This window comes from Pygocentrus nattereri, chromosome 6, assembly GCF_015220715.1.
Source record: "Pygocentrus nattereri isolate fPygNat1 chromosome 6, fPygNat1.pri, whole genome shotgun sequence".
NCBI classification, from domain to species: Eukaryota; Metazoa; Chordata; class Actinopteri; order Characiformes; family Serrasalmidae; genus Pygocentrus; species Pygocentrus nattereri.
The window spans coordinates 7,970,406-7,994,378 of NC_051216.1; the positions used below are offsets into that span (position 1 = coordinate 7,970,406).

General features: G+C 42.4%; 1 protein-coding gene across 5 annotated transcripts in view; it reads left to right on the top strand.

The window, feature by feature from the left end:
* Nucleotides 1–23,973, top strand: part of znf385b (zinc finger protein 385B) — a 297,663-nt gene that overhangs the window by 248,388 nt on the left and 25,302 nt on the right. For all 5 annotated transcript variants that reach the window (XM_017710601.2, XM_017710602.2, XM_017710603.2 and 2 more), the window contains one exon: nucleotides 22,126–22,303. In XM_017710601.2, the coding sequence (XP_017566090.2) occupies nucleotides 22,126–22,303 (178 nt within the window). The remainder of the gene's footprint in view (nucleotides 1–22,125; nucleotides 22,304–23,973) is intronic.

Here is a 23,973-nt window from a genome sequence, read left to right on the forward strand (position 1 = left end):
CTGTGGGTAAAGCTTGGGATTTCAGATCATAAACAGCTCTCGGATCAATCTGCGCCAACATTCATACCAGTCAGGGATGGAGGAGGACCCGTCCATTCCTTTCCGGGTCACTTTGTTTCGTTATTCATGACGATTGCCGTGTCAGAAATGATAAATTTCACTGTTTTTTCAGAGGAAACAAGTCATACTACATACAGTAGATGTACAGAATATAGAGCAATTATTGCTCCAATGGACACTAACATGGTAGCAGTGGAGACATCGTTGCTTTCTGCCATTATAAATGCGTCACTTTCTGCATATTTATGTTTTATTCCCCTTTTTCTTTCCTTGTCATGCTTTTGTGAGCAGTGTTGGGGTTGTTATGTACAAAAGTGAAGTACTACACATTACATGTTACTTTTAAAACATGTTATTGATTACTTATTTACTGCCTGTGGAAAGTGATTTGGAGGCAGTCGTGGGCTGGAGGTTAGGAAACTTGTCCTATGACCGGAAGGTCGCCGGTTTGATCCCCAGCACCGACAATCCATGACTGAGGTGTCCTTGAGCAAGACACCTAACTCCCAATTGCTCCCCGGGTGCCGTGGATAGGGCTGCCCACCGCTCTGGGCAAGTGTGCTCACTGCCCCCTAGTGTGTGTGTATTCACTTCACGGATGGGTTAAATGCAGAGGTGGAATTTCCCCGTTTGTGGGATTGAAAAAGTATCACTTAACTTAATTTGTTACATTAGTCATTACATTACAGCTTCTTATTAGCCAGCCTCTTGCTAGAATTTTCCCGTTCCACCTTAAATAGTGGTGCTGGAGGCATTATATTAATAACTACTGCACCATTTAAGGTGGAATAGGAAAATTCAAACAAGAAGCTGACTTCAGCCTCAGCACAAATCACTATCCTAACTGGCACGATATACACGAGGTCTTTCTTTTATGCTGTGTGTGTAAAGAACCACAAAGCCAACAGTTAAGTTGATGAAAACCAGCCCAAAGAGCACTTTACTGAAGTTAATCTCTGCTTCTGTTACCTGCTGAACATCGGGCTTTGGTTGCTTGGTTGGGGTCGGCATAGCTCAGCTAGAGCATCGCTCTGGCCCTGGGGGTCTTTCTCTGCTAGCTTCATGTTAGCACGTTGCCTTTGCAGGTGCTTGGAGAGATTTGCTGTGTGTTCACAGAGGTAGACAGTAGTTTCTGGCCTGGGCACAGTTTGCAATTTATCTTCTCTTTCTTTTCTTTTCGCGCAGACAATTTTGCAGTAATGTCCAGATCTCCACCGCTCAAATGTTGTAGGCTGCTCTCCCATTTTTGTCCTGTCACAGGTTTTTTGTGCAAGCACTCACAATTAGTATTGTGATTAATGGACTTACAGTATTAATATTACTGCATTACTGACAAATGTATTGTGATTACAGTAGTGTTCATAAGTATGTGCACAGGGACTAATCACAGCTTGAGTTAGAGGTCTGCACTCTACACCACGTTATCTTGCAGTACAAGACTAATTTTCAGTGTTGCCCGCGGGAGCGGGTGGGAAACCAGCCTACTGGAGGCGGGAGCAGGCTGCAAGTTAATGAACAGCCTAAATGAAGTAGAATGATCACTAAATTATTCTATAAACAATATAAAATGATAACAGAAAACCATTGAAATTAGTCATTGTAATGAGTTGCTAAGCAACAGATCATGTTTCGTCGCTGTTCGTTTCGGCTCCTATGTTAAGTGGTCAATGCTTTCACATTAGCTGTGCTGGCAAAGCAGCAGTTTTAGAGAATAGATCTAGCGCCGATTTCTTCCACGCGCCGTGTGCATCAAAATACACTGAAATAAGCCATGAAAATCTATGGAAATTAAACAGAAAACATACAAACTTAAAAACACTTTTTTATTTAGTTCATGACAAAATACCCCTTAAACATTCTGTGCTGCTGAGGACAGATTCCTGGTTGGTCTACCAGGCTTTAATCTTTTGCTTAATAAGAAGTCAGAATGTTGTCGAGGATAAACAAATATACCGTGCACTTCTATAAATTATATTTCTATTTAGCAGAGTGACTGATGTGATCATCTATCCACCAAAAATGTCTGTATAATTTTCTTGCTGCTCTGCTCTGCAGCACAAACACTGTACATCTGAGAGGCCAGCGCGCCCGAGCTGTAGCGCTCACACTGCCGCATCACTCATACCAGCATGTATGAATCAGGCGTTACAGAGACGCTGGAGTGTTCAGTCTGATGGTCGCAGCTGCCCAACAAAACATCAAAACTAACCGCTCTGTGGTTTAATTCCTGCTGTGTTTTTACTGGGAATAAATGGCATTTGGTGAATTTACTTCACGATGAGCCTGATGACCATGACTGCCATGCTATTTCGGGAACTGTGAACTGTGTCAGATATTGGATGTCAGTTCGTCTTGACGGAACTATGCGGGCGGGAGCGGGACAAAAATGTTTCAGTAGCGGAAAGAAGCAGGAAAAATGATTCAGATTTTCTGCAGATGCAGGCAGGATAAAATCTTGCTGGTAGCAGGACTGAAAAAACAGTCCCACACAGAACTCTAGCTTGAGCATCTGACCCAGAGTTGAAAAAGTTGATAGCCACCATCATAAAATGATTTAACGGCTGTGTTTGTTAGGTTTTGTGAAGCTGAAGTCCCTGTTGTGGTCATATTGTTGTTGTGTATTGCTCTCTATGGGAAGATGCATAATTACGTACTGTAGTGCAGTGATGTGGCGCTGGTTCTTGGCTTTGATTAAGCCTTTTAATTGAAGCTGAATGGTGCTGGGTGGCAGCGAGCCTGGCCTGTGGAGGCCCTCGCTGAGAGCCGGGACAGAGAAAAGACTGCTAATATCTGTATGGTCTCTCCATGACTGTGGAGAGTCCTCAGACTGATGACTGCAGCCACGTCATATCATTCAATACATTAATATAAAGTCAATGAATTGATTTCTTATAGAAATATACAGTGAGCTCTGAGCTGCACACCTCTGGCTGTTTGTAGAACCGCCAACACGCTTTCGCTGGAAGCGCTGGGGGGGCTTTGTGTCACTGCAGCTGAGCGTTCACTCACTCCCACCTGCTCTGCGTGATTAGTTGGTTGTTATCGGCTTAAAAAGCATCATTTTCTCAAAGCAGTGAATTACAGCAACTGTGAGATATTAACTCACGCATATTAACTCTCCCTCCCTCCCTCCCTCCCTCTCCCTCTCCCTCTCTCTCTCTCTCTCTCTCTCTCTCCCTCTCTCTCTCTCTATCTCTCTCTCTTTGTCTCCACTACTCTCTTTCCTTTTCTGTTCTCTCTTTCTCCCCCTCTCTCTCTATCTCAACTATTCTCTCTTTCCTACTCTCTCTTTTTCTTTCCTACTCTCTCTCTTTCTTTCCTATTCTCTTTCTCTATCGCTCTCTCTGTCTCTCTCTTTTTCTTTCCTATTCTCTTTCTCTCTCCCTCTCTGTCTGTCTCTCTCGCTTTCTCCCTCTCTCTCTCTCTCTCTCTCTCTCTCTCTCTCTCTCTCTCCCTCTCTCTCTCTGTCTGTCTCTCTTTCTCCCTCTCTCTCTCTGTCTGTCTCTCTTTCTCCCTCTCTCTCGTTTTGTTTCCTATTCTCTCTGTTTCTCTCTCTCTCTTTCTTTCCTATTCTCTCTGTTTCTGTTTGTCTCTCTCTCTCTCTCTCTTCCCTATTTTCTCTCTTTCTCTGTCTCTGTATCTCTCTCTCTTTCCTATTTTCTCTCTTTCTCTCTCTCTCTCTCTCTCTCTCTCTCTCTCTCTCTCTCTCTCTCTCTCTCTCTCTCTCTCTCTCTCTCTGTATGTTCAGTGATAATCTGAGCATTTCTCTCTCTCTGTGCTCTGTTTGATCCGCTTTTTCAGGATGATTCTCAGCAGCGTGTGTGAGGTTCGCGCAGGGAGAGGACGAGCATCAAAGTGTGTGTGTGTGTGTGTGTGTGTGTGTGTGTGTGTGTGTGTGTGTGTGTGTGTGTGTGTGTGTGTGTGTGTGTGTGTGCGGCGGCAGCCCCGCTGGGCCTTTGATGCTAATTCAGGGTGTGTGTTGTGATGTAGGTTGAAGGCTCCATCTCTCCGTGCTGCCTGCATGAGCCACCGTGGCTGGAACAGGAAGCCGTGCTCTGGTTGGTGTGTCAGAACGGATCAGCGCGCATGGCCGACTCTGGCACATCCAATTTCATTTCACCTCAGTCCCTCCTTCACTCTCCGGCGCGGCGGCGGCGTGGACGTCTGGACAGCACGCTTGCTCTTTTGAACACGTGGAAATGGACAAAAGAACTGCCGAACATTTCTCAGCCTTATTGAAGTTGATAAAAAGTGATTGTGATCTTCAGTCGTGAACCTTGAATTTTTAAAGGAATAGTTCGGCAAAAAATCAAGTTTTCCCAGATTAGTAGTCAAAAGGCTGAGCCCTGAAGTTTTGGTCCAAACCCAAATACAGAGCAAAGTTTTGGGTCTAAATACAACCTAAGCCCAATAACATTCTGTCCAAAGTTGATCTACATCATCAAGATTTGGGTCCAAACCCAACCTGAGCCTGACAAAGTTTTTCGCCAAACCAAACCCATCCAAACCAAAATCATCAAGATTTGGGTCTGAACCTGACATGAACCAGACACAATTTTGTCCAAACCAAATCCATACCATCAAGATTTGAGCCCAACAACATTCTGTCTGAACCTTCTGCACATCATCAAGATTTGGGTCCTGATCCACACCATTAAGATTTGAGTCCAAACTCAACCTGAACCAACACAATTCTGTCCAAACCTGATCTACATTATCAAGATTTGGGTCTGAACCTGACCTTAGTCTCACATTTTTTCCAGACTCAACTCAGACCATAAAATTTTGGTTCCAAACCCAACCTGAGCCTGACACAATTTTGTCCAAACCAAACCCACATCATCAAGATTTGGGTCCAAACCCAACCTGACCCTAACAAGATTCTGCCCAGACTCAACCCACACCATCAAACTTTGGGTCAGAACACAACCTGAGCCCAACAACCTTCTGTCTGAACCTGATCCACAGCAAGATTTGGATGTGAACCCAGCCTGAGCCTGACTAAATTTTGTAGGATAAAGGCTTAAAGGGATAAACAGAGGCTGGAAAATGATCACGTAGAAGTGAATTCTGATTATTTTTGGTTCATGAATCTCCAATCAAATGATAGAAGTGGACCTTATTAAATGGAAAAATTAATGGCAAGAAAAATGTAAGATATGTGCAATTTTTAAGCAAACATCTGATAACGTTAGACATTGATTGGTGGGATATGATTGACTGTGTTCTGGGATAAAGGATGAAAACTGTGTGCATTTAATTTATCTTCAAACTCCTCGTTGAATTCCTCCAGCAGTCACCCACCTACGCTCTGATGTCGCGTGTGTCTCGACAGCACGCTTGCTCTTTTGAACATGTCGCCTTCCGTTTCTGAGGAGTACATCGTGCTCATTAGCATGTCGTCCAGAGGCGAGAAGGCGAGAAGAGGCGAGAGACGACGGGAAAGCAGCCGCTGCTCCGTTTTAAGCGGATTTTAACGGAGCATCAAGCACTCCAGCGCTCTTTCTTTCTCATATGGGTGGTTTTCATGAAACCTAGGCCGTGTAGATTAGCTTGACACATCTCCGGCTTCATTAAAGCCCAAGCACTTCTCCGTTCTGCTGCTGTGAGAGGGTGGAAGAAAGGATAAAAAGCACCGTGATGTAATTTAATCTCATTCTTCAGAGCTTGCTGAGCCTACGCTGTGTCATCCGATCCTGTAGCCTGAGGCGAGATGTTAAAAAAGCAACAACAGAAAAAAAAAAACCCCAAAAAACAGGAGGCAACCGGAGGTCTTTGCTAATGCAATCCTCAAACAGGCTGTGAGGAAGTTTGGAGTGAAGTATGTGCCTTTTGTTCTGATAATAAAACCCTAGCAGCTGGAAGGTGTAGTCTTTGGAGGCTTTTGGTGAAACTGCACCGCAAACGGAAAGAAGACGTAAAGCGTCTGACACTGTGAAGCTTCGAATTAGCCTCAGAACGTCCTCGAAGCGACCTAGCAGGGGTTCCTCAGCCGTGTTGAGGTTGATCAGAAGTGTATGTGAACCTGAAGCTCAAACCTTGAACCTTTTTAAGCAGCAGTTCAGCCAAAAATACTCTTTCTTTTTGTACAGAGGCGTCTGGTGTCTGACGTTTGGAGCTGCAAAACAAATGTAGCTAACAAGATGGAAACTGATACCCCACATTCGCCCCAAACTGGGTCGAGTTGTTGAGTAATCCCATATAGACTTACTCATGTGGTTTCTGACACTGTATACATACATAATAAGCCCAACAGTATCCAGACATCCCTTCTAATTAGTGAATTTAGCTGCTTAAAAAAAGGGGGCATTCCACCAAATTCAATAATCGAGATGTAAACAAAGTCATTCAGAGTGGTTGCATGTGAAACAGTTCAGTGTAAAGAAACTTCCAGACTCTGGTTTCGTTACGTGGTGATAGGAACCAGGGGTCACGATGGCTGCAACACAAATATAGGCATTTTTTTTACTATCCAGAAGCACCAGGGAACCCACACGTGGCCTCTGAGATGATGGCGATAAAATATTAGAAAATGGAAATATAGATTTCTGTTAAGAAATAAAATGTTAAAAATATATTTTAAGCCCAAACCATCAGAACTATTGTAAAACAATGTTTCAGACATCAGGCAGCATATTGAACTATTTTGTGTCATAACTTTCGGTGAGGGAGCTTTTAGAGGCATTAAACTCAGACGTGTGTGAACAATTCTGACTCTGTAAATTAGCTTAATCATTTAATTATGCAGAGATTTAGGAAAACGTGCTGGAATTGCCCTTTAAAGTACCCATATCCTACATTTTAGGTCCACTTACTTACATTTTCACACTACTGCATATTCTATATGTATGGGATTCTCTGGAGCAGCCACACACAAGCCTAAGGTCACTATGCCCAATACCAATTGCTGGCTAGAGGGGTCTAAAGCCCCCAGCACTGGGCTGTGGAGCAGTGGAACTGTGGAATGATGGAGTGATGGAGCTCCATCCAGTACCTTTGGGATGAGCTGGAGGGATCCAGAACTGACCATCCAACACCAGTACCTGACCTCACTAATGCTCAATCAAATCCTCACAGCAGTGTTCCCACATCTAGTAAAGCTTTCCCAGACAAGTAGAGGCTGTTACTGCAGCAACAAGGGACAAAACAAGTTTGAAGCCTGAATTCTGTCCAATTTTGTGGATTGAAATGATCCTACATAACGAGCTATAGAGAACGCTATAGGTTAGAGCCTATCTAATCGGGCCTTGGCACGTTATTTGTGCGATACTATGCGTCGCCTCAGTGGGAGACTTCGTTAAGCCGAGCATTAAAGGACGTTTCATTAAAACTTTACTGCTCTAAACGGGTGCCAAACCAGCCCATTTCAGGCAGCCCTGTTAGACACATCATTATAGAGTCGTGCTAATTGATAGTTCTCAGTGTCCAGATCAATACGTGTCAAAGCTTAGTTGTGGTTGGCATTAATGTCCATTTAGCGGTCAGACTGAGCTTAGCCTTGTTTTCCACGCTCAATACCACGCTGACTGTGGAATAAACGCTTTTCTGTCCAAACCCACGACACTGTTTACTTACCCTAATAACGCTTTTAACAACTCGGCCCCCAGAAATGACTCATATTAAGATTAATGTGTCCAGCAGTGTTTTATGATCTCGTAATAAAATAAGCATGCTCCCATTTTCTCCTGTGCACGTCTTTTTTCGATTATGTAATTATACTGCAGCCTAAAGCCAACCAGCAGGTCCATTAACGTGTCTTTTTTTTTTTTCTTTCGGTTTGATACAGATTTTTATTTCATATTTTGGTCTTGCCACTTCTTGGCTCTCTCTGTCTTGCTGTGAATTTTAAATTCTTGCAGATGTGGCTCAGATGAGATCATTAACTGTGAGAAATGTTTGTGTTTGAATGCAGTGCTTGCTGTGGCGGTGATGTACTTTACTGATCTACTCAATATAAACTGCAGCAGCTGCCCAGTCACCGGTTATTCTCTTCTCCTCTCCTCTTCTGTTTGTCTGTAACACATTAGGTCTCGGCTATATGTTACATAAGATCTGCCCTCTTTGAACTGTTGCCTCGTATTACTTTCCGTTTATTCCGGAGGTACATTCACCTGTGTGTGTGTATGTGTGTGTGCGTTTATTCTGTCTATTGCGGTATGACACAGAGAAGCACAGGCTAGAAGCACAGGCCAGATCAATACGTGTAAAAGCTTAGTGGTGGTTGGCATTCATGTTCATTTAGCAGTCAGACTGAGCTTAGCCTTGTTTTCCACGCTCAATACCACGCTGACTGTGGAATAAACGCTTTTCTGTCCAAACCCACGACACTGTTTACTTACCCTAATAACGCTTTTAACAAATCGGCCTCCAGAAATGACTCATATTAAGATTAATGTGTCCAGCAGTGTTTTATGATCTCGTGATAAAATAACCTGTATTCTCTACCTAACATTATCATTCTCTACCAAACTCCATTATTTACCAAGAAACACAATCATTCACTAACACCATCATTCACCAACAATTCCATTATTCTCCACCAAACACTTCATTCTCCACCAAACACCACCATTTACATTTAAATTTCCCCCCAAAAAACCTACATTCTCCACCAAACACCACCATTTACACTTAAATTTCCCCCCAAAAAACCTACATTCTCCACCAAACACCACCATTTACATTTAAATTTCCCCCCAAAAAACCTACATTCTCCACCAAACACCACCATTTACATTTAGATTTCCCCCAAAAAACCTACATTCTCCACCAAACACCACCATTTACATTTAGATTTCCCCCAAAAAACCTACATTCTCCACCAAACACCACCATTTACATTTAAATTTCCCCCCAAAAAACCTACATTCTCCACCAAACACCACCATTTACATTTAGATTTCCCCCAAAAAACCTACATTCTCCACCAAACACCACCATTTACATTTAAATTTCCCCCCAAAAAACCTACATTCTCCACCAAACACCACCATTTACATTTAAATTTCCCCCCAAAAAACCTACATTCTCCACCAAACACCACCATTTACACTTAAATTTCCCCCCAAAAAACCTACATTCTCCACCAAACACCACCATTTACATTTAAATTTCCCCCCAAAAAACCTACATTCTCCACCAAACACCACCATTTACATTTCAATTTCCCCCAAAAAACCTACATTCTCCACCAAACACCACCATTTACATTTAAATTTCCCCCCAAAAAACCTACATTCTCCACCAAACACCACCATTTACATTTCAATTTCCCCCAAAAAACCTACATTCTCCACCAAACACCACCATTTACATTTCAATTTCCCCCAAAAAACCTACATTCTCCACCAAACACCACCATTTACATTTCAATTTCCCCCCAAAAAACCTACATTCTCCACCAAACACCACCATTTACATTTCAATTTCCCCCAAAAAACCTACATTCTCCACCAAACACCACCATTTACATTTAAATTTCCCCCCAAAAAACCTACATTCTCCACCAAACACCACCATTTACATTTAAATTTCCCCCAAAAAACCTACATTCTCCACCAAACACCACCATTTTCATTTAAATTTCCCCCAAAAAACCTACATTCTCCACCAAACACCACCATTTACATTTCAATTTCCCCCCAAAAAACCTACATTCTTCACCAAACACCACCATTTACATTTCAATTTCCCCCCAAAAAACCTGCATTCTCCGCCAAACACCATCATTTACCAACAAATACCTGTATTCTCCACCAAACACCACCATTTACATTTAAATTTCCCCCAAAAAACCTACATTCTCCACCAAACACCACCATTTTCATTTAAATTTCCCCCAAAAAACCTACATTTTCCACCAAACACCACCATTTACATTTCAATTTCCCCCCAAAAAACCTACATTCTCCACCAAACACCACCATTTACATTTCAATTTCCCCCCAAAAAACCTGCATTCTCCGCCAAACACCATCATTTACCAACAAATACCTGTATTCTCCACCAAACACCACCATTTACATTTAAATTATTCTCCACCAAACACACTATTCTCCAAAAAAAGCACATACATCCTTCACTAAATACTGCCTTTCTCTACCAAACACCACCATTCTCCAATAACCACCATAGTTCTCCATGAAACATCAGTAATCTCCATGAAACACAACCATCATGCTCTGCCAAGCACCAAACGCCATCATTCTCCAAAAAGCACCTGTGTCCTTCACCAAACACCATCACTTTCTACCAAAAAATAATATTATCCACCTTATACCTACTTTCTCAAGCACCAACATCCTCCAGCAAAGATCTACATTCTCCACTAAACACCATCATTCTAAAATTCCCGGTTTGGACTTATAGTGTTCCAGCATGGGAACTGTCCAGTGTGGGGACAATGGAGGACAATATTGTAGAGACCCCACCAACCACGCATAGGTATGACCCCATGTTTTGGTCGTGCTGGCTTCACCTCAAAACATGCTTCTATGTAACTACTTGAAGCCTGCTTGATTAATGTCGCCTGCACACTGAGCCTTCTGTTCTTTCTCTCAGTCTACTTCTCTCACTCGAGCAGGCATTAGCTGGGCTTGGCATTAGCAAAATTGAAAGGTAACGAGATGAGAGGGGGTCGGAACGTAGCGATGTTTCCCTGAGTTAAGCTTTCCAGCACTTAATTAGTTATAATGAGCCGTGTTTAATTTGGAGCGGGGTATTTCTGCACAACTTTAAGAGGCCTAATCGTTTTGTCTCTGGAGTAAGGGTTCTGAGGAGAGAGCCTGGAACCCCTGTGGCATTTTGGATCAGATTGGCTCAAGCACAGTCTTGCTGTTCAAAGAGGTAGCCGTGCTTTGAGGCAGGGCATTATAAAAAAGATTTATACTGTGTTGTGGAAATTGCATGTGGACATGAAAGAAGCCAGCGTTGTCGCTGTGCTCCCAGTACTTGGACAATGGAAACTGGGCAAATTATAGTGGACTGGAGGGATTTTCGCATCAAATTATTGGTTTAGTTATGGCAGCGTTATTAGAATGGGTCAGACGAGAGGTTGGCGGGAAAATAGCATGTTGTAATTGGTCTGTAACTTTGTTATCTAAGGCAGGATGGAGAGGTTTCGAAGGCTCGGCTTTCATGACCGGGTCTTGTGCCCTGGGAAGATGACAGAAGGCTAATGGGTCTGACAGCTGGCGTAAATCCACGTAAAACTCATGTAGCATAATTGGCTGATTCATCAGAGACTGTCAGTGACTCAGGCCAGGCAGAAGCATCCAAGGCAGTGTAAACACACACGCGCACATACTCGCACGTGCATACACACACACACACACACACACACACACATGCAAGCCTCACAAAGCGTTTACTAACCCTTACACACATCCAGACTTGAAAAATCATGAGCAGTGAAAAAGGTGACGTTCAGACTCCTGTCCAGCGGGTCCAGCGGCATCGTTCCTAGAAGAATTTTTTTTGTAATTTTAACATGAAATTTTAGAGCATTCTCAGACCAAAAGACAGGGATTATTTAATTGCCAAGGAATTATTTAGCTTATTGAGCTCAATGACTGTCATGTCCAAATATTGTACTGTTTTCAAGGCATTTCTTTTCGTTTATTTGTTAAAATTCTGTTGCTCACCATACCAAAGTCAAGAGGCCAGTGTGTACAACATTTGGTAGAAACCTCCCTGTGAACCCACACATTAGTCCAAAACCATTAAAACCAGTAATGCTGCCTTTTCATGTTGGCGGAAGACAGAAAACAACAAACCCGATATTCTGTAGTTTTTAATAAAGCTGTGGTGGAAAATTCAGCCATCACCAATGGCAACATTATACTGACCCTCAGTGGTAAGCAGAATATTCCGTCAAAAGTTCGTTTTTCACAGACTTTGCTGTTGGTTGCAGCAGTGAAACAAACCAGAGGTTGAATGATTTACTTGGTCATGTACATTAACTTCTAAACTTTGATGAAAAAACACAGTATAAGAAACATTAGTTTGTGTTCAAAACGGTTTTAGTAGGATGTCCCTCCCTGTCCTCCATCACTCTTCTGGCCAGCACAGGCATCTGTTAGCTTACGTAACAGAAATGACAGGTAGTATTCTCCTCCAAGCATATGTAGCTGTCCAATAGCATTGCATTAGTGGCAGTGAAAAAAAAAATGCAGTTGTTGGCTTTACATGACTCAGAGGAAGCATGTGCTAGCTTTCCACCTCCTAGTACTGGTAGCTTTATTTGACTGTTATGGGGGGAAAAATCAAATACATAAATAAAATAAAATAGCATGTGACATAAGCTGTCATGAAATCAAATATTATGGCATCTGTCATGGCAAATCCCAACTTACAACAGCATGTAACACATTTATGGCATGGACATGTCAATGTTATGTAGCAGAGTTCAAGTTAAAGTTTTAGCTTAAAACTTTGTGTTCAACTGGATCCTAAATGCGCATAGTGCTTGGACCCCTATGATTGCCACTTGCAATGTAAAATGGTCATTAACCTCTAAAAGTGATTATAACAGTCCACAGAAAAGGTGTTTATCCTGAATTTCGGGTGCAAACTAAATGCTACATGATTGTCTTACTTGCCTGCAATAATTTACACGTTTGAATAGTTTGAAAAATAATTTACAATGTTTGAAAAGTAGTGAAGAACGAAGTCTCGCAAAGACAATATTGTCTTTGTTTGTTATCCCTCCTCCTAAATGTAAAACTTCTGATCTACTCGATACACATGAATGGCATCATTCAGCATTCAAAGCAGTGAAGGAAGAGTTTGTACGGTGCATCAGTGCCTCAGCCTCTGTCTCACACGCACTCTCGTCTTTGAGTAGTCGTGTCTCGACAGCTCTTGTCCGGGCCGCACTGACGGAGGAGAAGAGACAATGGCAGGAAGAGCAAAGACAAAGAGATCACAGTGCTGTCATGCTCCTGCTTTCTGAGAGTACGTCGCACCACAGGCATCAGGCCACCTCCTCCTGAGGAACACGTCACCACACGTTAAGACAGTATGAGTGGGTGTCTAAAAAGGGACTAAAACATTTGTCCACTTAAAAAGCGGTTCGTTTTATTAGATGAGTGGACAAAATAAGCTTCATCAGATTATATTTGTTACTTTCAGTAAGTAGGTAACATTATTTTCAGCATGTGAGCGTAGAGTTTACACAAAAACCATGTAGTTTCCACACAGAGTGAACACAGTAGAACCAGGAATACTCAAAGAACCTTTTGCATCATGATAACATTCTTCAGAATGTGTTGTAGGTGGTTCTGTGTAGCACCTTTTTGAAAAGGGTTCTAAATAAAAGGGTCAAGCTTGAACTTTGACACAAAAAGGCTCCTTTTCAAAAGGTTTGTGTGTAGCACCGTCTTTAGTGCATTCACAGTGTGAATCGGTCAATCAACCTTTATTTAAACTCAGGGTACATTAACAACTTAGCCCAGCCAAAAGATAAACAATAAAAACATAACAAATGCTAATGTGTGTATGTGTGTGTGTGTGTGTGTGTGTGTGTGTGTACAGTATATGTAGCTGTTCTCAGAAAAAAAAACTCATATCTTTGAAATGGAAACTTTACAGGAGAAGGAAAAATCCTACATTACTTTTAATGGAAGTCAATAGAACAAGATTTTTTTCAAGTCATTTCCTGCTGTTTCCTTTGGTCCATTCATCATAAAATGTACATGCAACGTAAAGAGCCATGTGCATTTTCAAATTATCTTAAAAACCAAAAAATGACAAAAATGCAGATACAAGGTTTTCTTATGACAGCAGTGCTATATATATATATATATATATATATATATATATATATATATATATATATATATATATATTTATGTATGTCTGCATAAATCAATAAACACACACGCACACACACACACACACACACACACACACATTTTCTAAGCTGCTTCTCCCTCAGGGTCGCTGGGTAAAACAATAAACCATAAAAAAATTACAACATTCATAATTTCATGATTCTGTATACAGTACTGTGTGAAAGTCTGAGGCCCCCAAGACACGTTTTCAAAATCTATTTATTTGTGTCGTTTGTGTTTATTTGCTGAGAAAAGTGTTGATATTTGAATAAACAAAATTTATAGAATACTAATTAATAATGATTTATATATATTTATATATATGTGTGTGTGTGTGTGTGTGTGTGTGTGTGTGTGTGTGTGTGTGTGTGTGTGTGTGTGTGTTTTTGTGGATGTGAGTGTGTTTGTTTCCCCATCTCCAAGCCTCTCCTCGAGGAAGCCCAGTATTATATGTAGTTAAAAAGCAGCTCCTAGTTTGACCAATCAGAGCTCAGTAAATTGAACTCATGATGTAATTGATGATATTAACGAGTCTCTGTGGCGGCTGTGAAGGTGTCCAGGAAAAATATGGACCTGAGAAATTCTTGTTACTGTTTCTTGTTTTTCTGTTTATTTGAATTATGAATGCGACTTTATTCTGATGTATATTGTGATAAACTCACTGCTGAGATCAACTGTTTAAAAATTTGTATAGATGCCTAAAACTTTTACTCAGTACTGTAAATTTTAATGTAAATTTTTTTTACTGAAGAACCCTTAAAGAACCATCTTTTTTAAGTGTATAGTATCACACAAATGTTTGGATTTGACTTTAAGTTTTCAAGCCAGTGTGGATGCTGCATTTTCCGCAGTCTGGAAGAGCAGAATGTAGGTGACGCTGGGTTACTGCACTGCAGCATCTGTGTTTTGTTTATTTTACTGCGTTTGTAAATGTTATATTTTGCTTTAATGCTAATCCAGGTGGACTCTGTCCAAATTTCTACATTTTATAAATAATTATGTATCAGCCCTGGCAGATATGTACATGGAAACTACTGGGCTTCAGCCCACAATTCCCAGATCCCTAATGTCGGCATGCTTGTGGTCTTCACAAATCCTCGCTCATTTTAGATAATCATGGAAACGTGTCATGATGGTGTGCACTTGAGCAAAACCACAAACCACAAGTGAGGATGTGGGGTCAGGCCGAGTGTCTGTGCTTTTGCCGGGTCAGTGGGATTTGAGGCGAACGTGTGGTGAAGTAGGTTTGCTGTTTACACTCTGATAATTGATGGTTATCAGCTGTTCCTTAGCTACATTGCCTCACAGCTCCAGTCCAAAACTATAGAAGCAAACTGACACCAAACATGGCTTGGCTGATTGACTACACTCTCAGAAAAACCTGCGGGGCCCGTCTTGTCACTGGGGTGGGACCCTCAAGGGTCCATCTCAGTACCTTCAGTCAGGGTCATAACTGAACCATAATCCACTGAAATGATGTTCTAAGCTGTACTGACTCCACTCGCCCCGCCTCGCCTCCAGGCTTTTATTCTACTGTTCTGTTTTAAAACATTCAGTTATGAAAAGGAACAAATACCAACTTTTCACCTGGAAAAACTGATTTACAATGGCTCAACTGGCTCACAATCAGACCTTAGAACCACTGCTGGAGCTTTGAGGGAACATTTGTTTGTACCTTGAGTAACGAAAGCAGAACCTTCATTTCTAACAGTGTACATTTAGATTAAAGGGGAAAACTTTACCTCACTGAGTAAGCTTTGTGAAGTCTCTCTCTCTCTCTCTCGCTCTCTCTCTCTCTCTCTCTCTGTCTCTCTCTCTCTCTCTAACTGTCTCTCTCCCTCCCTCTCTCTCCCTCTCTCTCTAACTGTCTCTCTCCCTGTCTCTCTCTCTCTCCCTGTCTCTCTATCTCTCTCTCTCCCTGTCTCTCTCTTTCCCTGTCTCTCCCTGTTTCTCTCTCTCCATCTCTCTCTCTCCCTGTCCCTCTCTCTCTCCCTGTCTCTCTCTCTCTCAACCTCTCTCTCTCTCCCTGTCTCTCTCTTTCCCTGTCTCTCCCTGTTTCTCTCTCTCCATCTCTCTCTCTCCCTGTCCCTCTCTCTCTCCCTGTCTCTCTCTCTCTCTCTCAATCTCTCTCTCTCTCCCTGTCTCTCTATGTCTCTCTCTCCCTCTCTCTCTCCCTCACCCTCCCCCCCCCTCTCTCCCTGTCTATCTCTTTCCCTCTCTCTCTCTCTCTCTCTCTCTCTCTCTCTCTCTCTCTCTCTCTCTCTCTCTTTCTGTCTCTGTCTCTCTCCCTCCCTCTCTCTCTCTCCCTCCTTCCCTCTCTCCCTCCCCCCCCCCCCCCCCCTCTCTCTCCCTGTCTCCTCTCACACACTCTGTTCCTGTTGTAAACTCTTGCTGCAAATGATCTATTTAGTGTGTAGCGAGTCAGTTCCACCCTGTTGAGTCACTCCTCTCAAAGTGCACTCGGAGCGCGGGAGAGCGAAGTGAGAAACGCTTGAACTTTCTGCGGTGACTCGACAGCATCTTGACACATTGCGCGGTGTCGCATCAGGACAGGATTCCAGCGCTCACACACTCGGCGTTACAAAAGCACAAGCTCAGGAGAAACAGGTCACTTCGTAAACGAACAATTGTTTGTACCTTGATCAATGAGAAATGTACCTGCACAGAACCTTTATTTCTAATAGCGTAGAACACACAGACTGCAGGACCTGCCGCTGGCTCTGCAGAGGAAAGAAAATCGTCTCTGTCTCTGTTTCCCTCAACAATGAGATCAGATGGAAAGACAAAGCAATCTTTGGCTGCTCTGATGTTTCTCTTAGAATAAATCATCGCAAATCTTTCTCCACTTGAGCTTCAGCAAAGATCTCAATAGAGTCACACATTCCGCCCATATTTGCTGAGATAATGAGGTTCATGTGCATCTGCAACTGAACTCATTTCTCTCCTTTATCTCTGCTGTAGCTCAAGCCTCCTTTTCTCTGAGGCTGATTCTCTTAAGGGATTTTAAGGGAATCATCATTAAGTCTCTTGAGCCGTCAAAGAGCAACATTTGAGCAATTGTGACTTTGTAAGCTGTGGGAACAAGACCCTAATATGTGGCCATAACTTAGTAAGTAATGGGAATGAGATCCTAATGCATGGCCATGACTTAGTAAGGCTTTGGAACGAGATCCTTATGTGTGGCCACAACTTATTAAGGTATGGGAACGAGATCCTAATGCATGGCCACGACTTAGTAAGGCATGATCACACCCCTTACTAATTTGTGGCCACGCATTGGAATCTCGATTCCCACGTCTTAATAAGCTGTGGCCATGCATTATTTTTGTTTATACGGGATCTCACCAGTGGGGCTCCAAAGAATAGAAACAGAATAGAGTGAAAACATTCATGTCACTGATGTTGGAACAAAACCTCGTATCTCCATAACGGGAACTTTACAGGAGAAGCAAAAAACCTACTTCATTTTTAATGGAAGTCAATGGAACCGGACTTTTTCCAAGTATTTTTGGGCCCTTTCTTTTGGTCCATTCTTCACGAAATTTACACACAATGTAAAGGACAGCAGGTATTTTTAAATTATGTCTCAAAGTGCCATCAAGTTAGTTCCCACCCCTGGTGCCCATAGACAGTGTCCCTCCAGAAGATCTTCTGATTGGGCCTTTGAGCTTCCTAATGGCTCCATGATCCCTCTCATTGTAGCTGGTCATCCTCTTCTGTCTTCAGCTGTTCCAAGCATGACCGTCTTTTCTGAAGAATTAACAGGTTTTAATCCTGTTCTAAAGTTTTTATCTTGGGTTAATTGTGATTTTGTAACAATATTGAAAATGTTTGTTTTAATTCTCATTGTTTGAGTGTTTCTGCAGCGGACTGTGAACCTTCTGACCCTCACAGACACACGCATGCCACACACACACGCACACACGCACACACACACACATAGACACACACAGACACACACATGCACACACACACACATAGACACACACAGACACACACACACACACACAGACACACGCACACACACAGACACACACACAGACACACGCACGCACACACACACAGACACACACACACAGACACACACACACACACACACGCACACACACACAAGCATTATAGACCGCCACTCTGACTAGTAATCTGCTTGTTTACACTCTCTCTCTCTCTCTCTCTCTCTCTCTCTCTGTCTCTCTCTCTCTCTCTCTCTGTCTCTCTCTCTCTCTCTCTCTCTCTCTCTCTCTCTCTCTCTGTCTCTCTCTCTCTCTCTCTCTCTCTCTCTGTCTCTCTCTGTCTCTCTCTCTCTCTCTCTCTCTCCTCTTACTCTGTTGCCCTTGCTTTTCTGTTTCTCTCTTGTTTTGCCTCATCTGAGATTCTTCTTTAATTGGAAGACTGATGGTCTCCTGTCTAGACAGCTTAAGAGCTTTGAAGGGGTATGCCACCCAAAGTCCATAATTTAACATAGAAGAATACCAGAACACATTATTGTGGTTGAGGATAAGGAAGTGACCCATGGAAAAACGTCATATAACATAGCATAAAATTCCATGTAAGAGAGCATAACGTTGCTTTGAGTTGAGTTTGGCAAAAAAAGAGAATAAAACGTACCCTATTAAAAATGTGCTGAAGTGTGTTTTCTGCAGAGGAAATACTGAATTTCATCTCTCTCATGTAATTTGACCAGGACCCCCGGACCCCCAAAATGTTTGCACAAGACTGTAAACAGGGAAACAGATCACTCTTACTGTAATGTTAGTATATCGCTGCTGATGGAAGAAAACCTTGTATCTCCAGAATGGAGAAGGAGAAAACCTACTGTACTTTTAATGTAAATCAATGGAACCAGACGTCTTTCCAAGCCTTTTTGGACCGTTTCTTTAGGTCTAGTCATCATGAGATTTCCACGGAATGAAATGGGTAAGAGGCATTTTCAAATTATGATAAAATGACAAGAATATAGATGCGAGGTTTTGTTTTCCGACAGCAGCGATATGTTAGTATAACGCACACATAGATTCATTACTGTGATGTTCCAGCTTTACAGGGTGAGGCTAATGTTGTGATGAAGCTCCTCCAAACCAAGTCCTAGATTAGTTCATCCAAAAACTGTGTTAAATCATGGATTTTTGGAAGAAATGTTGGGCGCAAAGTCCAAAACGAAAAGAAAACCTGAAACGTGAGATCTCTTTGGTGCACTGGCATCATCAGCATGTTCATAGAGCTTCTTCATTTGCCTGTATATGTTTGTTTCAATGAATTGAATGTATGTATTAACTGTTAAGGTTAATATGTTTCTTTCAATAGAGGCACGTCCAGGATCCCGAGACGACCTCCGTTTGACTCCTTTTACAACACAGATCTTTAGAGTAGATGTCAGAGAAGAAAGGGAAGATAAGTGGCTGCATAATTCTCTATACGGCCTTGATTTATCAGCGCTCCACAGCCATTTCCATCATTTTAACCCTCCAGCGTGTTAAGCTGTGAAGAAGAGCTTTATGGAAACACCTTTTTCTGCAGCTTTGCCACTTCTGACAGGTCGTAGACTCGAGAGTTAGGAAGACGCTCATCCTATCCTTTCTGCAGTCACTCGTAATGAAATGATTATGCTGAATTATATATAAACTCTGCTGAGTTGGTGTCAGACTCCTATAATCCTTGAAACGCTAGCTAGCTCCCACGCTCTTGTAAGGTTAATTATATGGCATCTCAAATATTGTGTAAATAAAGCATCTCTGCGGGTTTGTCTGAACGCAGTCAAAAGCCTTCCCGGACGTGTAAGTTGGAAGAGGCGACTGAGAATCTGTACTTTAAGTGAAAGAAATCCGTCTCCAGGTCCGCAGAGGCTGCAGCTTTGATCTAGTGAAAATGAGCGAGTGAGCCTCTAATGCCTTGCAGTCAGAAATTCAAAAGGTTTCTAATCCTCCATAAGCGCTCTCTGTCCCGGAGTGTGAAGTAGTCATTTTCCTCTTAAATCCACGGCTGAAAGTGAAACGGCTGCTAATGTAAGCCAGCCTGGCTCTCCTGTAGTTCAGCCGTTCGCTTACTGCAGCCTCTTCGTGTGCGTTCTCTCTGCTAACTCTTTACACGGCCCCTCCAACACCACCACCACCACCACCTTACCCCAAATGTATTCATTGGCTTCTTTAGTTTTATACCTGAGCTATACCCAGCTAAACCAGCATATCTCCAAAATGCAAACTTTGCAGGAGAAGGAAAAAACATACTCTGCTTTCAATGGAAGTCAATGGAACCAGGAGCTGTTTCTTTTGGTCCATTCGTCATGAAATTTACATGCACTGTAAAAAGCAACAGGCTTTTTCAAAATCAGTCAAAAACTGAAAAACGACGAAATGGAGATGTGAGGTTTTCTTCAGACAGCAGGGGTATGTTGTGTTTTGGAAGCTGGTGTGCTGGTCAACCAGCATGACCATGCTGGGTGACCAGCTAAACCAACACCAGACCAGCATTTCACCAGCATAAACCAGCTACTCTTTTCATCAGCAGGGACTCCTGGGCAAAAGAAAAGGGTCAAACTAGCCTGACACTGCTTGAAGCTGTCAATGCTGAGTGGACCAATACTGACTCTCCTGTCTATAAACAGTATCTGCATATTTACCCTTAAGAAACCAAAGGGCTAATTCTCCCATACTAAGCTGCTTGATTAGTTTAATGATTTATCGTTAAAGGTGCAGTGTGTAAGATTTAGGGATGGCATGTCAAACCAGGGACCTTCTGGACCAAAGCGCTGCAGATATTAGTGTTTACCCTCATCTAACACTCTGAATTTAGTTCATGAAGGCCCTGCTAATTAGCTAATGACCTGACTCAGGTGTGTTTAATGAGGCAGCGTGCTGAAGTCTCCAGAGTTTTAGTCTGACACATGTGATTTAGGGGGACCTATTAGCATTAGTGGGTCATAATATACAAAACCACGTTTTCAATCACCTCTAACTACAAATCATTGTTCTTTTCTTAGAACAAGCCCTTCATATTAAACATAAGGAGTGGCTCCTTTTCCAACAGAGGCCAGCATGTTGGGCCACCGTGTTTCTACAGTAGCCTAGAATGGGCAAAGAAGACACGTGCTCTAGAGAGCACCTTTAGTTTATACATTGAGCAGCAGCAGCTTCAATTTGGTGGCGCTGTAGCTCTGGTTGAAAGACGTAGAAAGAAGAAGAATCTGTGGTTGCTGCCGGTGCTAGCTAACCATTTTGAGAACCCAAATTTTGACAAATGGAGGATCAAACATATTATTTAGCACAGAAAAAAGCAAAGACGGGTAAATCCTCACTGTCAAAGAAGTGGAAACATGACAGCCACAGTAGGTTCTACTACACGCTTGGTAAGGGAGGGGTGAGGGAGGGGTATTCAGTCGGTTGCAATCTACAACATCACCACTAGATGCCACTAAATCTTACACACTGCACCTTTACCACAATAAAAAGCTTAATGTTTTGCCTTTTTGGGCCATTTGTGTAAACATAATAGACTATAATTAGCATTGTGCAAAGTACAAGACCATGTCTAGTTCGTCTCAAATTCACTTACGTGTTTTCTGATGCTGTATGACATAAATATGGATAAAAATAAGGGCTTCAAATTGGTTAGCACTTACGTTTTTAGCTACGTTACTGTACCTTCGTTCATTTTTTATAGATAAAACACTGTTATACAGTATAGGAAAACATAAATAAGTCTGTTTGAGATTACTGAACTTTTTTTTTATATATTATTGGGATAAAATGTAGAACATAAAATGTAGCCTGCGCAAAGGTCATGACACATTTTATATAAGTAAATAAAAACAATCAAAACTTTTGCAGGAAAATGCCATAGTTCTGGTCGCTGGAGGACGTTTTAACTTATTTTTCACGTAACTTGGCCAGGGGTGTTCAAACGTGAATACGGCTGTGGGAATACTCCTCCCATAGCTCCACTGCAAAACTTCAGGCTCCCAGCATGTCTTGACTGATTGACTACATTTGGCTTAAGGGGGGAATTGGATTTTTGGCCAAACTACCACTTTAATCTAAATCTCATGTTCCGCCAGTGTTTTATCTATTTATTTATTGCTGTCCCGGTCTGGCCGTTGTCTCGGGCTGGATCCGTGCCTGCTACTGAAAGCTGTTTGGCTTGAATGTACCTGTATATCTGTGTGTGTGTGTGATTGCCTGTTAGAGCCAGTTGTTGTAAATGAGCCTCATTTGCACGGTTCATTTGTTCTCCTTTGTAGAGCCAAGCCGAGGCGCACTACAAAGGCAGTAAACATGCCAAGAAGCTCAAAGCACAAGAGTCCACGAAAAATAAGCAGAAAGGCGGCGGCGGCGGCGGCGGCGCCCCGGAGAGCGGCGCAAAGCCGGCCAGCACCGGCCCCGTCCCGTCCAGCACTGACAGCAGCACTGAGCAATCAGGTTAATGCCAACTTTATTTCTCACCCGCCTGCTCTTTTCCTCTTTCTCTTCCTTTTCGTCTTCTTCTTCCTCTTCGTTTTCCTCTTCCTCTTCTTCTTCTTCCTCTGCTCACACTGGCTGTGGTCCAGCATGCTGTGTGTGTCCTGTCATTGTGTCTCTGCATGCATTTTGTGTCTCCGTGTTTGTTTTTATGTATTTTCTGGACAAAAATGAGCCACACTGGTGGTTCTTCAAGGGTTCTTCAGTAAAGAAAATGGTTCTATATAACACTCAAAGAACCCTTTGCAAGATTAAAGGGATATTTGCATCATGAAAGTGCTTTTCAGATTGATGGAGAACGTGCTGTAGACCTTTTTGAAAAGGGTTCTATACAGCACCAAAAAGGGTTCTTCTGTAGTTACGATGTCAAACTTGTTACAATAGAAGAACCTTTTTGTGCTCTATAGAGCTCTTCTCATAAAGAACAGTCTACAGCACGTTCTCCATCAAGCTGAAGAACCTTTCTAAAGGGTCGTTTGCATGGTAAAATGGTTCTTCAGATTGATGGAAAATGTGTTGTATATATTTCTATATAGAACCTTTTTAAAAAGGGTGCTTTAAAAAGTAAAGGGTAATTAAAAAAGTAAAGAGAGTGGTACTATATAGAACCATGAAGATAGCAACAGTCAAAGAACCCTCTACATGACTAAAGGGTTCTTTGCCTGGTGAAATGGTTCCTCAGATTGATGGATAATGTGTTGTAGAAGCACAGCACACATCACATTACCAGGCTCTAGGAGAGATTCCTGATCGTTCCTTTCCCTCCTCAGTTATCGCTCCAGTTTGAGTCACTGCTCATTTCAAAGAAGCAAATAATGATCTCTGTGTGTCCCACGCAGAGCAGCACTCAGCACTCAGATTATATTATTCAAGATCATTTACCATTCAGACACGCAACTCTCTCTACCTCTCTCTCTACCTCGCTCTCTACCTCGCTCTCTACCTCTCTCTACCTCGCTCTCTACCTCGCTCTCTACCTCTCTCTCTCTACCTCGCTCTCTACCTCGCTCTCTACCTCTCTCTCTCTACCTCTCTATCTCTCTATACCTCTCTCTCTGCCTCTCTCTACCTCTCTCTCTCTCTACCTCTCTCTCTCTCTACCTCTCTCTACCTCTCTCTACCTCTCTCTCTCTCTATACCTCTCTCTCTCTCTACCTCTCTCTCTGCCTCTCTCTACCCCTCTCTCTCTCTCTATACCTCTCTCTCTCTGCCTCTCTCTACCTCTCTCTCTCTACCCCTCTCTCTCTCTCTATACCTCTCTCTCTCTGCCTCTCTCTACCTCTCTCTCTCTACCTCTCTCTCTCTCTACCTCTCTCTACCTCTCTCTCTGCCTCTCTCTACCTCTCTCTACCTCTCTCTCTCTCTGCCTCTCTCTACCTCTCTTTACCTCTCTCTCTCTACCTCTCTCTGCCTCTCTTTACCTCTCTCTCTCTACCTCTCTTTCTCTGTCTACCCCCCTCTCTCTCTCTCTCTCTCTCTCTCTATATATATATATATATATATATATATATATACCTTTCTCTCTATAACTCTCTCTATATATCTCCCTCTCTCTATATACTCTGTCTTTCTTCCTCTCTTTCTCTCACTTTCTCTCTCTTTATATTAGTTTTTCTTTCTTCTATTTCTCC